The 26,941-nt window shown below is 42.8% G+C and overlaps 2 protein-coding genes across 4 annotated transcripts in view; both read left to right on the top strand.

The window, feature by feature from the left end:
* The first annotated feature begins 545 nt into the window (after window positions 1-545).
* Window positions 546-13,240, top strand: LOC134437687 (putative C-type lectin domain family 20 member A). The gene is made up of 6 exons (XM_063187196.1): window positions 546-613; window positions 2,040-2,079; window positions 2,624-3,022; window positions 9,458-9,793; window positions 10,870-10,952; window positions 11,247-13,240. The coding sequence occupies exons 2-6, from the start codon at window positions 2,052-2,054 to the stop codon at window positions 11,325-11,327; spliced, it is 927 nt and encodes a 308-aa protein (XP_063043266.1). The 5' UTR covers window positions 546-613; window positions 2,040-2,051; the 3' UTR covers window positions 11,328-13,240.
* Window positions 13,241-18,404: 5,164 nt separating this feature from the next.
* Window positions 18,405-26,941, top strand: part of per1b (period circadian clock 1b) — a 37,210-nt gene continuing 28,673 nt past the window's right edge. For all 3 annotated transcript variants that reach the window (XM_063187143.1, XM_063187144.1, XM_063187142.1), the window contains exon 1: window positions 18,405-18,637. The gene's annotated coding sequence lies outside the window, so the exon portion shown is untranslated. The remainder of the gene's footprint in view (window positions 18,638-26,941) is intronic.

Here is a 26,941-nt window from a genome sequence, read left to right as displayed (position 1 = left end):
TGATGGAGTTTGGCCACAAGATGGAGGTAGGCTATTAGTCTACACTACACACAGCACAGAATGTAGAACTATTATTTGCACACTAAATTGTAAATGGGTCAATGTATGGATGCCCAGTGAACAATTTTTGAACTTGTTTGATCTGAAATCCGATCAGCTTGTTCTGATACCATGAACATGACATAAATATGACCTTACCCTGTCCTCTTATTACAATGCCTTTTCTAGTTTTGAATCTCTTCATCTCTTCGGGATGGTCATGTGACTTTGCCTATGGTGCAAGCCCAGGCTATAGTTTTTGTTATGTGAACTTTATGCTACCAATGCCGGTATACTGTGAGTTTACAATGTAGGTCTATATGGGACTCATTTCTTCATCTTTCACCAGACACTGCCCAGATTTCCTGATAAGTGAAAACAACACCATTTCAGAGATAAGGAAGTATTAATTGTCCACGGTCCATGTGGAGCTATGTGTACAAACCGGTCATGACTAAGGGTTTTTATGCTCATCAACAGTAAGTCTCTGCAGAGACACAGGCGGACATCAAGACTGACTGACGAATATCTGAAACGCAAGTCTCTGCTTTTCAGGACATTTGTCAACAAGCCAGTGAGTGTTGTTATTTTTCTGCCTAAAGAATATAAACTGAAAACTATTTGCTGTCACTGCCTAGACGGCACATGCATATTTGAGTGTTGGTACTTGTGAATTAACAATGCAAGTGATGTTAATTGCTAATGATTTGTTGCAAGAGTTTGTTAGCTGTGTCATTGTGTCAACTGCATATTGTGTAGTGTACCGTCTTTGATTTTCTATTCACACATGCCCATGTGTCTTGTCTTTTTATTCTTGTTATTGCTGCTGTTATTATTAGCAATAATAAAATCTTTTTACGGTAATACTGTAAAAAGTTTTAAAACACTTTATTTAGGCTATGATTAAATAATTATCAAATGTAACAGCTGACATAGCATAGTCGCATCGGTCCTACTGTAGGAGTTTGTCCTCCAAAGACCTGAAGGCATGAAACCACTAATTATTGAAGTATTCCGCTGGGGAAAAAATACAGAACTCCTCCAGTAGAAGTCGATTCCCACTCCACTGTGCAGTCAGTTTTGGTTTTTATTCATTTGCAAACATTTGTTAATGTTTTGTTTATGATCAGTCCATTAATAATTGCTTATAGGCTAATGCTTTTATGGATATCTGGTTATTCTAAAGTGCAATTTTCCTTCCATTTCTACTAAATCGACAACATGCCCAAAATAGTGGTGCGGATTGGCACTGCCCTCACGATCTGATTCGATCACGATTCGGGAGGTTTCGATTCGATTCTATGCGATTCGATCCGATCCGATTCAATTCTACATTGCATTGCAATGCATTACATTTCTACTGAAAGCAAAGCAAATGTTTCATCAGTCATGATGAGGCAATACAAGTAGTCAGATACTGAGCAGCAATTTATTGGCTGTTTTCTGTATCAGTCTGGATCAGTCTGTATCAGTCTTGCAATGCTTTGAAGTACTTTTATTTAATTTAACATTCATTTGCTCCAGAAATATCCACGGAAGTAGTTGAAACTTTAAAAAAATTGCTGGATCGATTCTGGAACTTGCCGCATTGAATTGGATCGTCCATGCCCCGCATTGGATTGCATCGCCGAATCGGTCATTGTTGACACCACTACAAAACACAAAGAGAATGGCTGGCAACATTTTGTGACATTACCAGATTAATAAAGCAAAAAAAGAGTATTATTTGCATTGATTTTATTGTTATTGATAGGTCTAGCTGGAGTTTGTCAGGTTTTCCCAAAATTACACCATCTGTACTACCATGGTATGGTTATACTGAATGCAGTATACTTGACCCTGTTTTAAGGATTGGAACATTGGGAAAATAATTCTTCATGAAGTTTGTTTTATTATTAACATAAAATATAGGCAGTAGGCCTCCCCAAGAGAATGTTCAGTCCATCAAGATAACATGCTGTCACACTTACCTCGTGCTGGTGGCTTTGGTGTTCTCACAGAGAATCTGGAGAATGTGGTTCCTCATTCAACTCCTATCAGGTTGGTTTTCCCTCTATCATTCAGTCAATACACTATTATTTTACTAAAAGGTGGACACTTGGGGTTGTGTGTGTGTGTGGGGGGGTGGGGCTGTGTTTGTGTGTGTGTGGGTGAGAGAGAGAGAGAGAGAGAGAGAGAGAGAGAGAGAGAGAGAGAGAGAGAGAGAGAGAGAGAGAGAGAGAGAGAGAGAGAGAGAGATGGGGGATGCTTGTTCATGCAAGTGTGTCTGTAACTGGATCAAACACAAAATTTGTTGTTTTCATAATCTGGGAGAAATCTACACATGGCTTTAGAGTTCAGCTCTACAGTGTAGCTTATGCTCCTGATATACATGTAATTCTGACAACTAGTCTATTTTTGAGATGTAGAAGTAACAGACACAAAATATGACATGTTGTAAATAAAGAAGACACTAACATTTACAGGATAAGAAAAACAAGTTGAACACGTTCTCAATCTCATGGTTTCAAACTTTGTGGTTGAAATATCTTGGTGCAGGCCTACATGACAAAAGCCCTTGATCTGCTTTTTCCTTATCAAACAGGTTTCCTCAGCCTCACTGCTGCATATGTCTCTCACCAATTCTACTTTGTAAATGAAGCAAAGAGCTGGACTGAAGCCCAGAGTTACTGCAGGAGCCATTACACAGACCTGGCAACCCTCTTCAACACTGATGATGTGAATGCGCTGACTCAACTAGGCAGCCCGACCGGCTCTGCTTGGATTGGACTCTATGATGACTTGATCGACAGCTGGAGGTGGTCCATCACAAACAGCAGCTTCTATGGGCCTGGAGAGACAGAGTTTAGGAACTGGAATACGGACGTACCAGAACCCAATAATCACGGTGGACAGGAGCTGTGTGCTGAAATGCTCCCTGACGGAAAATGGAATGACATACCTTACATTCCCGCCTATGAAGACAAAGTATTTGTTTGTTATGGTAGGTTTCAAACTGTTAACCCCCCCTAAAGCACCTGCAAAAAACGCCTGCTGAATGCCTAAGCCCTTGTTGGGAGAGTTGCCCTCAGCCTATTAAAACCTAAATATCTCAGCCTCTGATGCGCTTAAAAACATTAAATAAGTTGCATTTAAACACTATAACCCTCATCTAGCATTAGAATGTGTTCATTCAGCTGTAACATACCCACATTTTTATTTTAAAAAGCTAAAATCTCAAGAGCCTGAATGCAGCGTATATGTGTCTCCAGCAGGCACCAAAGGTCAAACAACATATACGAGTCATCAGGCTAAAATGGGTTGACCTTTCTATGAACCTTGTTTTAAAAGAGATTTCCTATGCCATATCATACATACAGTATACCTCTACATTACTAAATAATTAAGTACACAACTTACTTCATGCTGCACTGCCCAAAGCAATATTTGAATTTCAAGTGAGGGTGCAGGTTTCGAAACTTTAACTACTGAGGATTGGAGGCATTTGTAGAAATCCTGTGGATATATAGGTTAATTTCAATCATTGGGTGCATTCGTGACGGCACATGCAGAAGCAATCTGCGCCGTGCACATGCACAATCTGATATTACAATACATTCTGGTTATGCTGTCTCAGTCTGCGGAGCAAAAAAATCTGCAAACTTATCAAGTCTGCTGATCTTTTAAATGGCCACCAAACAAAATGGTTGACAGTTTTAATACAAATTTAAGGAATTTCATAGACAAGGTCGCACCAATTAAAACAAAGACGAGGACCAGAGCCAAACTATCACCATGGACGAATGATTCACTAATAGAGTCGAACAACTTTGGAGGAAAACAAATCAAGAAGTTCACAGACTACCCCTCAGGGAAAAGATCTCCAACAATGCTGTATGCCAGTGTAGTAAGGTGGACCGAATGATGGCAATTAACCCAGAAATGAATTACTATTATATTTGCATGGAATTGCACGACTACGCCACTGGGGGAATTTCGCCACCCAGAAATATTGATTTGCAACCAAAGCACAACAGGTTCGTTTAAAAGGCAGAGACAGAATGCAGGGTAACAGTTAATTATCTTATTTTATTATTTCACGTGCTTAATATTCTCGATGTAAAAAGGGTTCAGGTGTAACAAACAAGCATTGCGGCACGACATATATGAATTGAGACACGTCTTAAAACAAAACAAACAGATAAAACAGGTTCCACACCATCACTGATCCCACTATCCCAACTGACCACAGAATGCCCGTCCCCCCTGATTCAAATAAAATACAGAGCAAAGTGATCACCACAATACACAGCAAACACGTTAGTTAAGGAAACCCACATCAACCCACACTGTTGAGACTGCAACCAATTCACGCTATGGCACCAAGAGGGCACCTTAGACCTATACTACGGCACTGCAACCAGGAAGCTCAAGGAGCCGGTTATCCAGGCAGTGGGAAGAGACTGGGCCAGTGTGGTAATTTACATATAATCAGAAAATAACAAACAAAACACAAAACCAAAATACAGGACGGGTCGTTCGCTTGTTCAAGAGCACAGTCTCGCTCAAAACAAAAGTAGGCTACATAAAGAGTCATGCAACCCCACTCACACAACCACTCCAAACGTTACGCGCACACACAAGCACTCGGCGCATCTAACCAGTTCAGTCTACCTAAACTAAACAGCAGCCCGCCGCATTAACCAGTTACATCAAGGAAGGGGGTTCCACACCTGCACACAGAAAGTGACAGAACAGATGACTAAGACAATGCACGGCAGAAGTAGGGATGAAATGGAAAATTGTTTGTAACCTACCCCAACCGACGAGACAAGCACACACTCCCAACAGTCACGGCAGGGGAAAAACCGCGACGACATTCAGTCAGTCACTTAGTTAAACACCAAGTACGGAACTTAGACAACATATTCACATTTAATATAGCCCACAATATAACATGGTAAAACCTGAGGCTACATACCAGGGCAATACACGCGAGTGGATCAAGCCAGCAATCCAGCTGTAGACTTTGTCAGTCTTGGCTCTTAAAGCCACGAGAAACCACTCGGGCAGTACTCCACGTGAACAACATAATTTCAGTGAAGCTCGATCTCCCAATGAAACATTAAAACAGGCAAACCTGCCACAAACATGCCAGTCCCTTTGCAGTAGTTTGGGCCCTCTTTTTAAAGAGATTTCGGCACTGGCAATTGGTGCGTAAACGTCACCTGACGCGCTAACGCACCAGCAGACACCTGCCGTGCGTTAAAGGCGCACCACCACACATCCAACATGCTACACCAGGAAAGAAAGCCTAATTCTCACAAACCTTAACAGATAACAAAACCAATTCCAGAGTTCTTTTCTCCACTATTGCTCATCTCCTAAAACCTGCTCTAGCAAATGATCTTGTCACTACAATGTCAACCTCAAAATGTGAGGAATTTGCAATATTGTTATCAGTAAGATATAGAAATGATACCCAGGAATGCTTCTCTCAGGCATATTTCCTAGTTCTTTCAAAACGGCATTAGTCAAACCTAACCTGAACCAAAACATCCTTAATAATTACAGAACTTTTTCCAACATTACCTTCCTGAGCAAAATAGGCTACTAGAAAAAGTTGTCTTTAAACAACTTAACAAATTCCTAGTTGACAATGACATTCTAGAAAGATTCAAATCTGGGTTCAGAGCCGACTGCAGTACTGAAAATGCTCTGACCAATATAACTAGTGACCTTCGTTAGGCATAACACTGCTATCAAAGTCTGGGCTCTGATCCTCCTTGACCTTAGTGCCGCCTTTGACAATAGGTCTCATACTCATAAACCACCTTGAATCCTGGGTGGGACTGTCCAGCCATGTCCATCCAGTCATCTGTCCAGCCATCACCAAGTGGAGGAGCAGAAATTTCCCAAAGCTTAATAAAGAGAAAACTGCTCCCCTGGTTATAGTAACATACTTTCACTAAAATTTGTAAACAAAATAGTCTCTGTGTGTGCAACTGGAATCATTCGGATTTTCCTATCTTGTCACGCACATCCCAAGGTCTTCACGTCACTCCTGTGCCTGGCATTACCTATTGGTCATTAGTTTAACACACATATCCATACATGTCCATGCATGCCATGCCAAACAACAATGACAAACACCCATCCACACCACACAGGCCCAGTCTTCTTTCAGCATCCCAGGATGTCAGTGCACAAACACGCTCATACACCCAGACACACACATTGGCACATACAGCTGGAGTCGCCGGTCCATTCGTCTTGGTTCTAGAGAAAAGGGCCAAAGATGATAGGGTTATACATGCACAAGGCTATCTTCCACACACCGTGCTCTTCCGTCTTGTTGGTGGGTCTCTGAAGTAATCAAATAGTTAGGAATTGGATCGCACTCAGTTTTTCTTCTTTCTTGTTCTTTTCTTTTTATTTAAACAATGCAGGGACTGATATGACAGACGTTTCGGCCAGGGCTTTGAACCGGTTCAAGGAACAAAAACGAAAACTGGGAACTTTTTGTATTTAACAGGGAACAGAAACGAAACCGGAAACGTTATTATTTTTTATGTTCTGGAACGGGAACACTTATTTAAAAATAATGGTAACCGGTTAATACCGGTTAATACCGTTCCTCAAATAAAATAAAAAAAAGCAACTATTTTCCTGCGCATGTTACCATGACGGCAGAGATTCACGTCCTGTGTGACATCACACATTCTCTGACTGAATGGAGAGAGAGCTGTGGATTACAAGTCTCCACTCCACATCTTAAATAAGACAAACCACTGTCATACATTTCCATTGCATCATTGTAAGACATTGCAGAGAAGCGTGTGTAAAGCGCACCGAGAATGTTCTACGTTATTGGGCATCCATGGCCGCTTCAAATATGCACAAACTCACAATGTCCATCATAGCGCTCCCTGTGACCCAAGTCAGCGTGAAGCGTGCATTTTCATCATTGAGGTTTATTCTCTGCTTCTCCGCTTAGGTCGTCCCTGAATGACAAAATTCTGGAGGATATTCTTTTCATCCACTTGAATTAACAGTTTGGAATGTAGGCTGACTCATTTGTACTTCCATCTTTCTTGGTTAATTAACGTCAGTTAGGCCTATGGGGAGTAATCAGCTGACAGGAACGAAATTAACCGTTCCGGGAACAATATTTTTTTTTGTTCTAACCGGTTCGGGAACGTCAATTTATTGGTGGAACTCATCACCGGAAACGTTATAATTCCGTTTCTGTTCGGAACGGAACGTTTGGAAAAAAATAACGGTTCAAAGCCCTGGTTTCGGCTGCACAGAGCCTTCTTCAGTGTGTGTGTCGCATGGTATACATGCACACACACACACACACACACACACACACACACACACACACACACACACACACACACACACACACACACACACACACACACACACACAGACTTCTGGTCCTTCACATGTTCACGTGCCCCTGCTCCTCTGCCTGGCACAGCACCACGTGTGGCCTTGGAGACGATACTGCCTCCAACAGGTCACTTGTCCCCGTCCCCACTAGCTTGCGCTGGTCCCATCCTCAGACTTGTATTTTACATGAAAGGACATCATAATAACATTCTGTAGGCCAGTGTTTCCCAACCTTTTTTGTCTTGTGTAGGCCTACCCCCAAGCCTTTTCGTTGTGCCATGAGTACCCCCTAAGTCAAGTTCTATATAGCTTTCTCCATCCCAATGTAACTAAGCTCCATGTATTTGTTAAAATGTATTTTTTCCAAGTACCCCCTGCAGTGTGCTCGCGTACCCCTAGTGGTACACGTGCCCCTGGTTGGGAAACACTGCTTTAGGCCACGAGCATGTGACCCCTCTCCGCACCAAGGCCATAGCCCACCACCTCGACAGGGCACATCCCGTCATAGAACGTAGGGGTGACGTCAACAACACTCGTGCCCGCATACCAATGGATCATCATCATACAATATTCCAGATTAATACAGTTAAAACCGGTCCTCGCCCATAGAACCAGTTAGTTACGGCCAACCAGGTCATGGTGACCTCCTGGCATCTTTCTCCTGCAGCCTAAAGGCTCTGCATACTTCACGTGCGCATTTTGTCGCGTGTGGCGCGAGAACCATTAATGACGTCATCACTTGCGACAGACTATTCATACTTCAGAAGGCTTTCGCTCGCATTGTCGGAAGTGCCCTCTGCTGTTCATGAGAGAAACGGCAGTATCTTTCGCAACTCGCAGCGTGAGTTCTACGGATGTATAAGCAGCGTGAGTTCTACGGATGTATAATAGAAAGCCAAACACGGCTGCTGTAGGGCTACTGAACGTCTGACTTGTGACTTACCACATTGAAACATATATTTTTTGTTGTAGCCTACATTGCCAGATCATTCTTCTGGCGGCAGAATTTTTAAATATATCACCGAACACAACGTGCTTCTGAACAAAGTAAACAATTGTTTCACTGAACAACATTTAAGAGAGAAGATAAAATAACTCTCTAGGACATTTTATTATCCTCAAAATGATGCATGATCCATTCTGTAGTAGCCTACAGTAGTTGTAGCCTCTCTTCGCAACTCCTGCTTTGTCTGCCTACCTGTATGGTCGCTGGTGGCGCACGACAAGTTACAAAATATCTGGGGTGCACGACGTCGCGCCACGGCAGCTCACGACACGGCGTGTGACGTCATTTTGGGTCACGTGACGGCGCGAGTGAGGTCGCGAGTGAAGTATGAAGGAGAGTAGCGCCAGTCACGACAAGTATGAATCCCCCTTTACACCAGTCACGACAAGTATGAATCCCCCGTTAAGGGCCCTCCGCCTCGACCCGGCCTGAAGAGGGTTCAGTATCTTAACCCCTCAAATGAAAAGACTCCCTCTCTTGCGGTCCCATAGTTTATGATTACTTTATTCAAAATCAACATATTGTAATACCCCCATATGATTTCCACTCTACACATTATGAAAGACATCAATTTCATAACCTGATTAAACAGCTAACACTAAAACGCTACATATGAACATATGATTAGTTTAAAACATAAAGGCCATTAGCTTTATTGAAATAATAAATTGTTAATCTTGAGTTGTGAGATGAAGCCAAGTTACTTGACCTCACTCTGGTAGCTATCTGAAATCAACAGTGGAAACATTTTTAACATGGAATATGTGATGCCAATGATAAATGATCAAATGCTTTTCTTTGTCTTGTCTCTACCAATTGCATTGCTCCCATGGAAAGATGATCTATGACGGCTTTAAAGTCCTTTATGAATGTGATTTGTTATAAGTCTTTATGAATACAAGCTTCACATGAAGTGTAACCAAAAAATATTTGATTTCACAGTTCTTTATTTTGTAATGGTTTTTATAAGTATAGTATTTTTTAAAGACCTCGGTTCTTACGCTCACATCAGTATTTTTTGTTTGTGTTGTACAGTAGGAGCTAATGACAGCTACGTTCTAATACAGAAGCACATCTCATGGAATGATGCCCAAAGCTACTGTAGAGCCAACTATACCGATCTACCAAGCATAAGGAACGCAGCGGAAAATGAAAAGGTCCGTGATGCCGCAGATGGAAACAAAGTACACATCGGTCTGTACAGAACCAGAACTTGGTCGGACAGCAGTGACTCTTCTTTCAGAAACTGGAACTCGAGCCAACCTGATAACCTCTATGGTGGAGAACACTGCACTGCAATGTCATTCAGCGATGCCGGCCAGTGGACAGATGAGGACTGTGCTACCACTCGTCCTTTCTTCTGCTACAGAGGTAAATGCCATTATTAGGGACTAGAGATGTACAGGATCCAAGATCCGGTTCCGGATCCGGCAGGATAATAGGGTTTTTCAGACTATCCGGATCCGGCAGGATCTTAAGCAGTGGATCCGGTATCCGGCAGTTACCTAAAAATCAGGATCTGGGGCATCTGTACTTTTTACGTAGCCTAGGCTTTTCAGTCAGTCTTTCACAACCCCAATCGCTGCATGGAGTGAAAGCCCTTTCGAAGCGGCCGTTGAAGGCAGTGTGGCAGTAAGCCAATGAGTCATAAAAATAGTTTGCTCCAACGTGATAAAAAGGGCCCACGTGTGCGAGTTGGTTATGTGTTTCAACGCTTTCGTAGGATTCGGTATCCGGTTCCGGATCCGGCAGGATCTTAAGCAGTGGATCCGGTATCCGGCAGGATCCTAAACATCAGGATCTGGTGCATCTCTATTAGGGACCAATCAGTGAATGCATTTTTTGAAACTGTACCTGTTTTGCAAGTGCAATTTCCAAAGGAGAATTCTGGCTCATTTCAAAATGCTGTTTTGCTCACACTGCCCTTGACTTGTCGGTCTCTGATGACACTGGATTTTTTTGTCCATCCCTTTCCGAGATCCTGGACATTGTAATGGGGGTGTGGTTTAATTACCGTACATAAAAACGCCTACTTTAGCCTACTTCAAATATCATCCTAACCTTGCTGCTGTGCTGTGTTGTGTGTTGTCTGTGAATATTGCATATTTTTTGGGATATTTGGCCTGTGTTAAGCCGATTGGATAATTGGTCCAACACGCCTACCAAATAGTAGCAAAAATGCCCAAAAATAGATTTTAGTTTGTGAAAAAGGATGCATCCGCCTGCAGGCACACAGTAGGAAATGCACTCTGGGCTGAAATGGTTTCAGTCCCACCTTAGTATTGTTTGAACCATAGCGACAATGCTTAGGTCCCAACCACGTCCTTCAGTGATCAGATATGACCGAGCCCAGACCAAAGTTTTCACATTTAGTCTGGCTTACCATGCCAATGTCATGCTATTTGATTGATTTGTAATGTATAACAATACAAACTTGCTGTCCACAGATACGGTTGTCACTCTCAGGGCTGTGGTAGATGCTACAGAGGAACTAACAGAAGCTGAGATTGAAGAAACAATCCTGAAACCAGTAAGTGAATACTAAACATTAAACATCTTCCTGTTAGTGTGCAGTTGATGAGTTGTAGAGGATGAGTTGTTTTGAGAGAGGCTCCAAATTGCAGAGATGGACAAACTAATGATCTACTGGTAGAGTTAGTTACACTAGTGAAAAACCCAATGGTCAGAAGTTAAACAGATATTATAAAAACAATGCTATAAATCAAGAGGTGTGTTCTCTGCACCTCGACTGCTTCTGAAGCAGTTGTTCACACCAGTGTCTCCATGTTCTCCTGATTGATCTTCTGGCGTTTTTGATCCTCAGCTTCGTGAGGAGCTCATCAGAAATGGGCTTCCAAACAGCACCAGTCTGAGGCTGAGAAGAGTTTACCAGACCAACCCATGAAGACATCTGTCTGATTTGAAATATAGATTTGATCATTTTCATAATGGCTATGGTCTGGCATGGGTTTACCCGACTAACCCATGAAGACATCTGTCTGGTTTCAAATGTAATTTTGATCAGTTGTAGTCTAGCACAATTTTTCCAGGCCAACCCATGAAGACATCTATCTTCTGATTCCTCTACAGTCAACAGTTACCAAGTGATTTCAACTATAAACCCAATATTAGTTTTACCTAAATGAGTCGATTATTGATTATGAATGATGATTAATATCAGCGCAAAACTTTGTATTAAATTTCTTTCCATGGATCTGTATACAACTCTGCAGTCAGATGTATGAATCAACAGAGCATTTTACTGTTTTTTTTTGTTTTTGTTTAATGTGTACAGTGCAAAGAGTCAAATACATTTTGCTTCCTGAGACAGGTGGTCCATGGCGAGCTTTAGGAATATTTCATTGTCTATGGAGGTAATGGAGAACAAAATGGCTAAAGCAGGAATACAGTTGCTGTATGATTTACCATGTATGCAACTGTGGCAAATAAATGCACATAGCCTACATTACCTGCCAGAGAACTATCAGAGTATACTCCCCATACTGACCTAAGAGGCAGATAACCCATCATGACCTACAGCAGGGCTATTCAATTAAATATCAACGAGGGCCAGTTTTTCAAATTCCTCCCAGCAAAGGGGCCGAACTATACGTATGTATTATGGTTGCCGACTGTCCTACCCCAATAAGTTTTGTATTTCTTAGATATAGTTTCCTGCATTTTAACGTCCGTTTCCACTCAATACGGAACCCGTACTTTTATCTCTAAATACCGAAAAACGATTCTGTATTTTAAGGGGCCTGTGGGGGCCCAGAACTTTGCCATTCAAGGGCCGCATCTGGCCCCAGGGCCGCCATTTGAATAGCCCTGACCTACAGGCTATTGTTCCATACGAATTATTACTTTTCACACCAAAACAGTCAAAACCTCCTAGGGCAGCATTGTCAGATACATAACAAGGACTGTAAATATTTACATCTATATTTACATCTATACTCTAAACTACTGCAGTACTGTTGCAATACAAAAGCAGGTATCAGGTATAGTTTATATATGGTCATTAATGGTATTCAGGTTTTAAAAAATATATCTGTTTGGGCTTGTTATGCCTTTATTGTGACAGGACAGTTACAGAGGGACAGGAAATGAGCAGGGAGAGGGAGATGGGGAAGGTTCTGCAAATGACCCGGGCCGAAATCGAACCGGGGTCACCAACATAGTAACCCAGTGCCCTACCGTTAGGTCATGGCAGGGCCATTTAGTGTTGTAATAACCATATTTCTTTCCATCTAAACAAATATTTTCATTTCATTTTGCTATTGAGTGATGCAAGTTAAGGAGAAATTAATTGGACTGGCAAACACAAAAACAGACCGTCAGACAGACACCCTCAGAGTGAAATGTCCACAGAAATGTCCACAAATGTCCAAATGTTTACAGACCACACAGAGGCGTTCTCCGGAAGTCCACCACTATTTCCTTGTTTTAGTGGTGTTCAACTGCAGCTGGTTAGCCTGGCCTAGCCCAACAAAGTTCTTCACACGGCTCCTGTACTCCCCCTCCTGACCACCCTTTGCACCCCAGAATTGTGTCATTAAAGAGCTGCACGAGGCAAGTCCCCAACAAGGGTGTTCCATGATCCAGGTCACCAGGCCAGTCTCCACTCCACTCTGCATCAATTTGAGTTTGTCTCTCAACAGAAGTATCTGGACGATGTTGGAAACACTAGAAAATTAAGGAAAAAAAACATGATTCTCACAGCACTCCCTCCTTTGTCCACGAGAGAGAGAGAGCACCCTGTTGAGAGCAAACAACATCTCTAGACAATATTTTATTAATCAGCATTTTTGTATCTGGCCAAATGTTTGGAATTATGATTATTGATATTTGCAACCTTATTCACAAATAAAACCTGTGATTGTATAAATGTTGTGTTACCTGCCACATGGTTTAACTGGGTATCTTCTCTGTATCTCACGAAAAGAAGGGTCACAGTCTCCTTTATGCTGCTATCAGAAAATTAATGCAATCAAACATTGTGCATGGCGCCCCCTTGTGGGCTGAGACCAACATTACCTAATCTTTGTTGACTGCAACTATTGAGGAAGTGGAGCTTTGGAGCTTTTCACAGCCTGTTACATAATTTCTTGGTCAGAGTTACCAGTCAGGTTATGTTACTTGTTTCCCATTTCCGTGTTCATGTTTTATGAGCTTGTGTTAGTTTTCTTTCTCTCTGTATTGCTCTTTTTTAATGATTAATGTTCTTATTAATTCAATCATTAATTCAGTCATGTCATTTATTTGAGGACAGTGCACATTAATCAATACATTAATACATGTCCCAGATTTGGCAGTTTAGCAATGTGGCATTCTGAACTCAGACAGACAGTTGGGAGTGTTTCTGGGAAAGCAGGGACACTCCTTCTTGATGAGCAGTCAGCCTATCCTGTTTCAAATTGGAAACCTGGCTAGCAGAAATGACCTTATGTTTCCTTCTCTCTCTCTCTCTCTCTCTCTCTCTCTCTCTCTCTCTCTCTCTCTCTCTCTCTCTCTCTCTCCTTTTTTTCTTTCTTTCTCTTTCTCTCTACTTGCATGGCTTTACGGGGTCAGAATGTTTTATGGCTGCAGCTGTTTGAGCTACAACCTGTGCCTTTGAGGGTTCTTTTTGCAGATAAACACATGCAGATTGTAGATGCAAAAAACAGCAAAATTAGTTACCATGCCTGCTTGATATCATACATTTTAAGTCATGCATTTTCTTTAATATACCGTATGAATTGCTATTTGGGTGCTTTGCCCTATAATATTACATTACATATTACATTGTACTTAGCTGTCACTTTTATCCAAAGCGACAAAGTTATTTAGTTACAGAGTAGAAACAATTTGGCTGTCATGATGAATTCAAGACAAGCATCAAATATGTGTCATAGGCCAACTTGGATCCCACTTGAAATTTTCACAAATGTTTGGGGCCCATGAACATGAACTCAACACACACACAAGCATTAGGCGTGCATAGATAGGGATGAGGTGGTGCTTAGGCACCCGCCCCTTTGCCCTACTGAACAAATATGCCCATTTTCAAAATTCTTTTAAGAAAGTTTTTTTGTCACAACGTACTAGTCCATGTTGACATGACAGTCTACAAATGAAGGGTTTATTTGCAAAATGGTGTATCTCCATTTTGTAGAATGTTGGGAAATTGACATTTTTGTATTGGGCATTCCATTGAATTGCATTGCAAAATGCTTTTTATATTGGTTAAAAAAGCATGTTCTCCAAATATTTGAATGGTAAGAATTCACACATAGGTGATAGGACCCTCTGAATAGTAATTTCCAATAATAAAATGCAAAAGTGAAAAAATGGAGATACACCGTTTTGCAAATAAACCCTTCAAATGCATCACAATCAAAAGCTTGTGACAATAATGGCCTTAAAGATACATAGCCTCCATAGCCAGTCATAGTAAGGCAGCTGGAAGTTCCACATGCCCCCAACTTCCCCTTCAGCACCTGTTTGTGCATTCCACTGCACACAAGCATTGATTTGATTTTTAGAGAATGATTTCATGGTCCACTTGGAATACCTGGCCCTCGGTTTGAGAATCACTGTCATAGGCACCATCTCTGGACCACCTCATGAGAACATCGGGTGCCTATCATCTTGTTGCCTGGTAACCCTGATCAAAACATTACCTTGTGGGGGTGCTGTGGTGCAGCATGCTTTTGCACCCACCCGTCCATAAATGGCCTTACCGTCCAGTTCCAAGTTCGAATCAGGTTCGAAACAGGTTTGTGTTATGTCGGTCCAGGCTGCTTTTCTGTCGAGGTGAGCTACCAATTGGCTTCTAAAAAAGCCCAGTCATTCTCAAACTGTGGGCCACAACCTTTTGTGGGGATTTCAAGTGGGTCTCAAGTCAGAGAGGGTTGGGAACCCCTAACATAGCATAAACCCAAATCCTATTCCCAACCTTGGCCCCTAGAGGCAGCATTGTAAATGCCTTGTAAAGGCGTGGTAGCGCTGCTTGACAGGTTGCTCATGTTGACATGATAATGGCGTCGGTCATTTCCCAACATTAACCCATCGGTCTCCTACTCATTTCCTGTCACTTAACAGTCCGGTCCAAAAAGGCATACAAAGCCCCTCTTTAAAAAAAGAAAGAGCATGGTCCCCTTGAGTGTGCCATCTTGCTTGTTTAATGCTGCTGATGAACATAATAAGGCTTTGGGCTTTGACTTTGTGAGCAGTGTTTGATGTAAATATAAATGTCCGCAACGCTGCTAATGCTCCCAGTTGTTTAATGGCACGATGTTTTGGACCTTAGTCCTTCTTCAAATGCAACCTTTGTGTCGTGCCGTTAAACAACTAGGAGCATTAACAGTGTTGTGGGCATTTATCATTTGGGCTACTTCAGTTATTTAGCTTTGCCCAGCACGTGTGCCACTGATGTCCACACATTCTCTGCTTTCTAGCAGTGGTTGGTGGACACAGAACCTGAGCAGGTGACAAAGGGCAGGAGACTTGACCTCGAGCAGTAAATGGACACCATTGCCCTTGACATGACACATGAGAATCTGAATTCTGTGTAATGGTCAGTGTGTGCTGCTCATTCTGGCAGTGCAGCAGCAAGCAACTTGGGTGTTGTATTGTTTTCAGTCTGGCAAGATGCTGGTGTCTACACAGTACATTATATTGGTAGGTCACCATCTTTAGGGAAGATGTCCTTTAGCTTTTGATGAAATTCTAATCTTCGCATGCAGTATATCTGTCCTTATACATTGCCTATTATGTTTTTACAATGCTTGGTATACTTCCTTTTCTTGACCTTACTTATATTTTATTCTATTGTATGTTATTCCATTTACTTTTGTTGTCTTTATATACATGATTTACTATTGGACAATCAAACGGTGAAAAGCAATGGTTTTAATGTAATTGTTTTGATGTAGTGGAATTACTGAATCAATTACACATGTATAACACTAAATACAAAGCAAAGCCACTGAACTGTAGTGTCAGGAGGTTTTCCACTTTGATCAACTGACCTTCTTATCAGTCATGACCTTGGCTACTTTGACAAGCCACTTAGCTTTGTTAAACAGCCCTGAACATCATTGAGGGGGAAAAAAACAACAACTGAAGCAGTGTTTCGATGACCCGTGCATGGGCATGTGCAATGGTGATGTTCCATGAACTGTGTTTATCCCTAAGGAGGAGGCATGTGAGAGTGCTTCAGGCCAGGCCTGACCAGGAGAGCTGTTGTGGGTTAGTGGGTAAATGTGTCGAAACTCCGCCCATCCAGCTACAGGACGCAACGCAAGACGTCATGTTGTGCTTGGAGAGGGTCCTGGACGGCTCCGGAATGTCAAAAGCGCAAAAAAAACGCCTTTAGCGCGCATCCCCTTGTCTGAGCAAAACACCTGTCTTATTGTGGAAACGACCTTGACATTCGTAAGTTTGATTTATTGTTTATATTAATTAGAGGTGTGCTGTTCATAGCTTGTTAATTGCTATGATGACACTACATCAAGCAGCATAGGCATGGTACAATGTATCAGTATTCTGGCTAGTTTCCAGTAGGCTATAGCCTATCTTTCTTTGGAAAAAAAAAATGTTTTTTTTTGTATTCTGCATGTAGTTCTAGACCGTATATATGACTGTGGGACGAAAATTAATGTTGATGTATGTTTGCTGTGGACTTGTGCCGTGAATAAAAAAAAAAAAAAAACTGGTCCGCCAACTGTGGTGGCCCCTGGATGTCGGTGCGTAATCTACGGTTAAGAGCACATTTCATGTCTTAATTGTTTTCGTGATTAAAGTGTGGTGTGGTGTTGGGGCCTAGACTATACCGTTGACGTTTCGGTCTTGATCTTGACCCTGCGTGATGTTTTGAAATATTGACAAGTTAGTGTGTGGGGGGGTAGGGAAGACCGACCTCAGGAGGAGTTCAACGAGTTCGTTCCAGACCCCTCTATAGGCACGGCAACATGGGGGATGGGTGAACATCGTTAAGCCACATCCACAGTTGTGTACGTTCCATCCATGAACACCATTCCATTGCGTTTATGTATTCAGTGGTCTCTGTTTGACTCTATACAACCTGGAGTGTTGGAAGTCATTTTCTAATATGCTAGAATTAATCCGAAAACATATTAATTAGGTCAACAATAAGGCCAATTATAGGCTACACTTCACATTAATTAGTCAGCAGCAAATGAAATGGCTCTCGGATGTATATTATTTTGAAATAGTGCTTGGTCTAAATATAGACTTTTTAAGATGCGGCATTTCGTCGGAATTGGTTCAACCACTGCTTCTCTCCAATTAACCATGGAGAGCCTATGGTGAGTTCATCGGGTTCATTTCAGTTCGCTGGTCTATATGCTGAAGGACTGTAGCAGCCTACAGCACACGGGGCTCAGTAAAGAGAAAGGCGAGGGGGGTAGGGCGAAAAATGCAGTGCGCTTGCGTGAACATCTCGGTCTCTCCACTCCACGGGCCTCGTGAGTGCATGGATAATGAACTGACGTCACTTTTAGGTGGTTCGCTGCTGCTTCTCTCAGGCACGTGGAACTGTGCATGCAAGGAGTTTACGTTACCGTAAGTACTGTCTTGGCGCACCACCAACAAGGGTGCGGTCGGGGGTTCCGAAAAGACTGTGTTTAAATGCACATAGATAACGGAAAATATGTACCCAACTTTGATTGAACCATAGGCATTGTAGTTAACCATGCATGCTCGAGTTGGCTTTGCTGCATTCTTGCCCTAGTGGCTGGGTAGCTTTGTATAGGAGGCTATACTGTATATTTTACGGTACGGTCGACAACATTCTGCTTGTTTTGTTCAACACGGAGCAGGCACGGTGCAACGTGAGAGCCGAAACCCGTGCGGCTGGCTCCTCCCACCCCAGCCTATCAGAACAAGCTTGGTCTCGAGTGGGCAGTGTCAATATCCACGCACAAACCAATCATAGATCTGGAGGTAAATGCCTTGCAGAAAGGATGCACAAACACGTGTATCGATGCGTGTACACTGGCGTGGACATACGGAATGAGGGCACACATTGGAACACGCATTACAGTCTGCAGAAACCGTCCGATAGCCTAGTCCACGGCTCAATGTCCGACATTTGTGTTTGTTGAGGACTACTCGTGATCACTTGAACAGTCAAGTCTGCCATCGCTGACCAGATAACAAACGCTTTGGGAGATCCTGACTACATTTTATTCTACAGCAGAACGCAAAAAGGTAAGCACGGATTATCCGAGACTAGACTGGCTATCCGCGGTAGAATGCCTACCGCTTTTCCTGATAGAATATGTAAAGAACGAACTCATTTTTATTCACTTCAGGTTATTAGACTATTTATACTGTTTGTACAGTATGTATGTATGTATGTATAGGTTTGGCAGTCAGCTTGACATGTCCATGGGGCATTTCTGCTTTCACATGGCAAGTGAAGTCAGTAATGGCTATCAATACAGCCGCTGCGTGACCAAATATAGACCTGACTGTTAGACCTATTTTGCTGGAAAAGTGAAGTCATGAGAACCTTGTTAAACACATTCTGGTGATTTAAGGGAATTGTGTTTTATTTTCCTTCACGCGTAAAAGGCGTAAAAGCGCACTGTTGCGCGCACCAAACATTTGAATACCCATTTCCATGTCTGTTGCAAGTGATCTGTGAGATTTTCAAAGCGCGGTCAGATGGGAGCTGGCTGGGTTAAAAACAGTGAATTGCTTTGCCTGTGTCGGTAGTGGGTCGGCAGGCGGGTGTGCGATGCCTGCGACGCCACCAGCCGTCTGCGTTTTTGTTCAGCATGGCCGCGCGCGCACCTGATGGACGCCACCGGTGCGCATTTTGTGGCGAGGGTGGGCGTATGGAGATGTATCCAAGCACCGTAACGCATTAGCCGACAAGAGTTGTGCGGGCTGAAAATAGTAGTTGTATGTATGTTAATTTGCCTAAGATGGTTAGATTCAACTGCATGTGTTGTGTGGTCCCTATTAGTGGATCTATACACCTATAGGCCCATGTGCAGTGTGTGCTCATCCTCACATGGGAATTAGGCTACAGCGTTGGCTTCATTATTGAATATTCATGTCTAACCAGTCCAGCTGTGAGGGGCTTGGAGAGGTCTAGAACTAAGCTCAAGATGTAGGCCAATGACAACTATCTGACGGACTTTTGAGGGACTCCTACTGTACAGGCCGTACAGTGCTTTACCATTTGTTGAAAACCCTTAACTACCACAATACTACACTGTTACATTTTAGTAATACACAGTGTTCCCTACAGACCAAGTAGCGTTGTGTGGTGCTATGGGCAAAAATGCATTGGGCTTGGGCGTGTGTATGTGTTTACCCCCCACTGACATTCATATGCTACTATTGCAACAGAATGGTCTATGTATGGGGAACACTGAGTACATTACGACTTTGGTCATTGCCATTTTGGTAATGACATATTTATAGCAGGGGCTGTGCACTACTGACATACTGGTTTCTACTGGCCTTAAAACTCTAGTTTGTGTTGCCACTCTCCCTTAGTGCCAGCCCTAGGCTCATGTGACCGAAATGCAGGCTGTTGGAGAATCTCGGTCATAGCATGTAAACAACCTCCAGTCTGGGGCCTGGTGTAGCGTTCAGGTGATTCCTACTGGGGAGTGCTGCTCCAAGGGTAACATTGACACGGCTGATAAGGAATGTGCTGCCACTGGACAGCCAAGGGGCCCATGTGCCTGCAATGAGAGAAAGACTATTGGGTTTGTCATTTCATGGCAGATACATAGCCTACAAAAACGTGTTACACTCCATTAAAAACAGCACTTTTAGTGCTTTATTACCATGGTAATACTACAGTACCGATTCAGACAGTGCATTCAGTGATTTGGACATGAAATTACTGCATATCGCCAAAAAAGGCAAAAATGCTGCACTATGTGGTGATTTGAACACAAAATCATGACCACAATGCAAAACAACTGCAGTTACAGCAGTTTGTCTTTCCTAAACGTGTGGCCAGGGAGGAAGCTGAGATTAGAGGAAAAGTTCTAGTACAAATGAATGACACTTAGGATCACGGTTTTGCTGCTCGTGAACCGAAACGGGGGGCTTAGTCGAATCAAATTAGGTCATATTCAGGCTCTGGAATGAGCTGTGCGTCACATTCGTTATCCTCCATATGCTTGTTGTTCACCTCACACACACACACACACACACACACACACACACACACACACACACACACACACACACACACACACACACACACACACAGCACCAAGGACTGGCATTCACTCAAGCACACAGCCCTGCTCTATCAGTGTGTTTTGGGGGGTGACATTGTCTCTCCTGCAACAGAAGTGCACAGTTTGAAAATGCAGTGTTTATTCAATGCTTAGACTCGAGTCGACTTAAAATCTCCCAGATTGTATTTGCTTAGTCCCAGAGGACTCTCTAAGTGTTGAATTAACACTGCATTTTTTGCTGTGTCATTAACACATAGTTGACTCTCCATGAGTGATCTATTCCTGTGTTCTGTTTGCGTTCTTATGCTGTGTATTGAGCTCTGTCTTGCTGTGCAGTGGCTGGTACTTTGTTTTATGCTGGTCGTGTCCATATGTGTTGCGATGACCTGTGTCTTTGCTATGATATGTATCAGCTGATGTACTGTCTGTGTTTGTTTTTAAATACCTGCTGCAACCAATTATTTCCTTGGGTGCAAATACATCAACTTGAACTTGAAGTGGGTGTAAAGAACCAAGTGGTGCACAGTTGTGTTGTTATGCATACAGACCACTGTATGCATGTATATCATTACTGTTACTATTGTAGCATTCATGCATCACAGTCCTATTGTGGCCATGGTTGTTGTTGTAGCCTGGTTTTATTGCGGTCATATAGTGTAGATAGTCAGTTATCCCACAGGATGTAATTCAAGATATCAGGTCAGATTCATACGTTTGACAAAGTGACTGGCATACGTGACCGTGAATTACACTATTCTAGCACCTCAATGCATGTTGTTCCAGTGGAATGCTTTAATAGTCTCTGAAACGTAACTGCCATAGTACTTCACCGTTGTGACATTGCACAGTTCCTTAAGTAATACATTTAGACTTGGATCATTGCCATTTTGGTAACAGCAAATTTATAGCAGGGGCTGTGTCTTACTGGGTTAATAATAGTGTAAGTAGGCTACTAGGCCTACCAGAACATCTCAAGAATCGGTAACTAGTAACCCACATGTAAGCATAAGTCTGTCCTATTGCTATGATGGAGAGAGGCGTGAATCACGTATCTGTGAAGGCATGCCCCAAAGCCTGTGTTACTCTAGTTAAATCAGTTCCTCAGTTGCAAGTCTGCACATTGGATGTATCTGAAACGTTTGTGGCTCTTACAGGGCTCCAGACTAACTTTTTGCACTGGTTGCACTGGTGCGCCTAAAAAATTTTTTTAGGTGCACCAGCACAAAATTTAGGTGCACCCACATGTTTTTACCTAGGCCCACACACACACGCACCTCAGCTTTAATTTTTTTAAAATATATATAATAATAGTAATAATAATAGTAGGCCTATAATAATAATTATTATTATCATTATTATTATTTGAAAAGACCTGGAGCCTTCCTTGTGCTATAGGCTATCCAAATGTGCTCCTTAGAAGACATGACAGTAGGCCTACCTAACTAGGTCTACCACATCTTGGCTACAGGTATGCTAAGCTTTAATTTTCTGCAATAAGACTAGGCTACACACACGACACAAGCACAGGGTTCCACATTGCCTATTCATTCCAATATGAAGATAGATAGAAAGTTAGTTAGGCTATATAGGCCTAGTTAGTTAGACAGATAGATAGATAGATTTCAGACCCAGTTAAAAATGCATGGTTTTTCAAATTATTAAGTTAGACACTAACATGTTTACAGTGGAATCCGAGGTAAATTGGGTTTTGTATTTCCCCATTTTTGAGCGCTCTGCATGATGATTGTGGACGGTATCAAGCGCTATACAAACACGACAGCACAATTCCGTGCGCTCTCTCTCGCTCTCTCGGTGCCTGAACGATGCCTTGCCGACAGATAGGCAGTAATACTAGGTTATGTAGTCGCTATAAAAAAAACTTTCACAGAAGTTCCGAGAGATAGCGTGTCACCTGTTGTTTGGCCAGCTCTGCCCGCACAGCAACGGGCCATTCTCCGCGCACCCGTCTGCGTTTATGTTGTGGCCAATTGTGTTTGTGTGGCTATGTTTAAAACATCCTCAAGCCATTTCGTTTTTCCAGGGATTGTAACACTCTCGTCTGTTTCAACAGACGTTGAGAACACTAACTCGCTAGCAGCACATGTGAACTCGCTCGGATACCGGTAGTTTAGCAACTTCGAAGTCGAACATTCTATTCTGAAACGTCGCCACCGGGCTGCCTGTCAGCGAGAGGGAGAAAAGTTCAGCGGAGTTGAAGGAATGACCGCATTGACGCGTTTTATTTTGAGATGAGTCACTACTGCAGACTGGCTAATAATTGTATGCCCATTAAAATGGGTGTTTAGCATTGCCTATTCATTTTGTTCTACTGATGGCTGGTCGCACCGGTGCGCCTAAAAATATGTTTTAGGCGCACTACTGAAAAAAATGGGCGCATGTGCGACCAAATTGGGCGCACTCTGGAGCCCTGCTCTTACAGGGATGATAAAACTACAAGGGCCATGTCACTCACTTGCCAATTTCACGTGGCCTTCAGCCTCCCGGCAGGAGATACATTCGCAGGCGTATAATTAGGTCAGTGGATACATTATTAGGTCAGCTTCAGCTTGCTGAGCTCAAATTTTCCTAGTCAAGATTACCCACCAAGGCATTTAAAATGGTATTAGTCATTCATTCATGGTGATCGGCTGTATGAAATGATTGTCCTGACAAATACATTACTTGATTTAAAAAAAAAAAAAAAACGACAACAAAAAAAACAATATGCAAGCATCTGCAAACCAAACATTTTCAATTTTCACTTTCTGTGAAAACCATTACTTTCAGTCTGACTTGGCGAGTATTATTCAGGCCGAGTCTACGATGGGAAGGCGCTCTTGAAAATCTTGTAAAACTGGAGCTTCAAGTTCAGTAATTGTTTATATTGTCAAGTAGCTTACAAGCCAGTGAAGGCCTTCGGAATAATTAAGACAAATAATAACATTGACTACATGATGCCACTCCATGACAAAGTTTCAGGCCGTTTTATTAGCCTATATGTGAAAATAGAAGTTCTACATGCGTATTACTGCAGTCCACTAATGATGACCTTGCACGAAGTCGGCAAAAAAGTGTCTGTTGTTTAGTCTGTCTGCCTCTCTCTCTTTCACGCACTCATAGATACACTCGCGCGCGCGCACACACACACACACACACACACACACACACACACACACACACACACACAGGATGGCACTGAAGGAGTCTCGAAAAGGACAAAATGTCTTGTCCACAGCACACAATTATGGTTACAGAAATAGATTCGATATACTTTATAGTCCTATCCCTCGTCCTGTAATCTTTCTGGTGCGCAAGAATTTCTAAAAGCAAAATAAGAGATGACCGTTTTAAATTCATGTTAAAAGTTGAAAGGGCGTAGGCCACCCATCATTAGTTGGACTATTGTGAGACGAACCTGAAATAAGCCTTGCCTAATAGAGAAAGAACAGTCGTGACAGGGACGCAGCGCATAGTAAAGACACTAAAAGCGATCTCTAAATACTTTTAGAGGCGCCCATATTAGAGGAATATGTAATCGTGGCTGTACGAAATGCATACGATTAGATGTTCATGACAAGTCAACTGAATGCAACGTCGTGATTTTGTGTGTCAAATTAATACATTGCGCACGCAGAACTAGGCTACAAGAGCGAAAGCGTGGAGGCGCAGGTGATGTTCGCCTACGCCCAAACTCTGCTCTCACGGCCGACCAATAGCAGCTCGATTTGGGTGAAAGCAGGCCATGCGGCTCTCTCATTGGTCAGTGGAGCTGGCCAGTGAGGGACGAGGAGGTCCTAACGAAAATCACTGCTCCAAACACGTGCCTGGTGTGTTTACACGACGCACCGTGGGCGGACCCGATGGAAAGCTATCCGCCAGTAGCTTTCCGACTCTCCTGTTTTATGCAGTTACTTCAGCCGCCAAACGAATAATGGCAAACGGGCGGCGGGGGCGCTGTCTTCTCGATAGCGTGAGCAAGCATGAGACTATTCCAGCCCCCCCCCTCACACACACACACACATCCCTCTGTGAAAATTGTGGTCCACCGTCTTTCCACGCTGTCAAATCTGCTCTGCGAATCTCCAATTAAAAACAGACCCCGTCGTAGCCATACAAACCATGTGCCGAACCGCGCGCGCAACAAGCACCACATCCACATGCCTGTTTCGCCCCGTTTCTATACCACGGTAGGGAGAAAACTAATTTTGCTGATTCTAGCGTTTATACCTGGAGGAGACAGAGCAGAGATGAAATTTTGCTGTCTGTGTTTGTAAGGGGTTTGATGAGAGATTATGCGTAATGAATAACGATTCTGTCAGTTAACGATATGTTGTTGGAATGAAGCCTTACACCAGGTGAATGCGCATATCGGGATGTTACAAAGATGCGAAATTGATGCTTTTGACTTTGGGGCGTGTTACACCCTGGCATGTTATTGGTTTCGGTCTCGTTATAAACTATGTCAGGTTTTTTTTACAGTTCAGGTTATGCCCATTGCGTGATCGAGAGACGCTTTTACAGGTGGGCTAGAGCAGAGGTTGGCGAATATGGCACCTGGCAGGCGCTGGAATCACCGCCTTGTAAGCACAACATACTGTAGGCTACTGCATAGGCTCGTTGCAGTGAGAACCTCTTATTTAGAATAGCTGAACAGGCAGGTCATTTTCAATAAATTGTGTATGTAGCCTAATCACCAAATAACATTTTCCCATGACACATTTGGGCATCGTGGTAGCCTATTGGTCAGTCTTATCACAAATCGGCCTCAAATGATTCATCGGAGTTGCATAATGTTATTTACATAATTGACAGTTATTTTCTGGAAAATGTAATGGCTATCCAGTCAAGTCGTCAAATGACATTTTGTATACAATAGAGTATGTCTCATGTGTGTGATTGTGTTGTTTGTTGGTGTGGAAGCCACCTGTTGTTGAAAGGTGTAATAGGATGAAGAAAGGCAGTCAGACATGTTTTTATTTATGGGCTTGAGACTTGTTTTCTATGCATTTCCTGTTCTTGTTGTCGCCGGTGTTATTGTGTGCTGAGACTCATGGAAACATGCAGATAGGGTCCTCCTGACAGGTGCTCTCCGTTTCTGTTCTCTCTGTCTGAGAGAGAGAGAGGGAGAGAGAGAGAGAGAGACTGTGTTGTAGCAATGTAGGAGGGTCATTTCTCGAAACCCAAGTTGCTACTACATTAGCTACTTTGTTGTTTTCAATGCATTTTCCCATTGGCAACTATCAAAGTTGCTAACAGGCTAACAACTCCCCTTTTGAGAAATGCACCCTAGCATTGTGAAGTGATGCTGTGTTGTAGGATCAGGATACTGCTTGGGGATTAGGGTTAATGTGTGGTGCAAGAGTTTACTGATTTACTGATTGCTGTAATGATTCGAAATTGAACGTTTGTGACGTGTGTGACCATTGGGGTTAGTATGGCACAAGAGCTGTTTGCTATTACTACTGACGTATCAAAATTGCACTTAGAGTGACCTGTGTGAACATTGGTAAACAATCTTCATGAGTGCACTCTCGTTTGTGTTGTGAGCAGAAAAGTGAAGTTTAGGCTGATGCCAAAGCAAACTTCAGTTAATTATTCATTGAGCAGGGATTTTCTGTTAGGTAGTTGTCAACATCAGTCCGAGTACACAGTAAAACAATGTTTATTTAACACATTCTAGAGCATATTTGGTGCCAAAGTATTTTTAAGTATGTTTTGGGGGCTTTTGGGGCCTTTATTATGACAGGACAGTGTGAGAGGAGACAGGAAATGAGCAGGAGAGAGATATGGGGTAGGGCTGGGAAATTACCCCTACCAGACTCGAACCTGGGTTTCCATGGGCATGCAAGCCCAAATGTGAATGAGAATCTATAATCTCCTACTTTTTCCTCCCTTTCTTTCTCTCTCTCTCTGCACCCCTCCCACTCTCTCTCTCTCTCTCTCTCATACACACACACACACACACACTTATTTTCTCTCATTTTGTCTCTCGCTGTATCCTGCTGCCTCTCTCCCTCTTCTCTCCTCTGAGACTGCCGTAAGCTTAGGGCTGGTTGGCATGGTGATGATCGTGGCTTTTCATCTCTCCACAAATGAAGCCCTCCTCTTCTCCTCCTCTCCTCTCCTCCTTCCTCCTCTCCTGCTCTCCTCCTCCTATAGCACCTCACTGTTCCTCTTCATTGAGACGCACGTCGAGTCTCCAAAGGGGGCTGAGCATACGCAAAGGCAACGACAATGACAGCACAGCAGCAAATATTAAATTCTGTTGAACAATTGCTGCACGACTTGATGCTGTTAAAGA

Source organism: Engraulis encrasicolus, chromosome 21, assembly GCF_034702125.1.
Source record: "Engraulis encrasicolus isolate BLACKSEA-1 chromosome 21, IST_EnEncr_1.0, whole genome shotgun sequence".
Taxonomy (NCBI): domain Eukaryota; kingdom Metazoa; phylum Chordata; class Actinopteri; order Clupeiformes; family Engraulidae; genus Engraulis; species Engraulis encrasicolus.
Note: the sequence above shows the minus strand (reverse complement) of the source record. Positions and strands in the feature narration are given on the sequence as shown.

What these genes read in the sequence shown, in the direction of transcription:
- LOC134437687 (XM_063187196.1), top strand. Translation starts at nt 2,052, where the DNA reads ATGTGGTTCCTCATTCAACTCCTATCAG. An exon ending in CCTCATTCAACTCCTATCAG is followed by an intron (nt 2,080 to 2,623) that starts GTTGGTTTTCCC and finishes CTTATCAAACAG; the next exon opens with GTTTCCTCAGCCTCACTGCT. An exon ending in TCCTTTCTTCTGCTACAGAG is followed by an intron (nt 9,794 to 10,869) that starts GTAAATGCCATT and finishes TGCTGTCCACAG; the next exon opens with ATACGGTTGTCACTCTCAGG.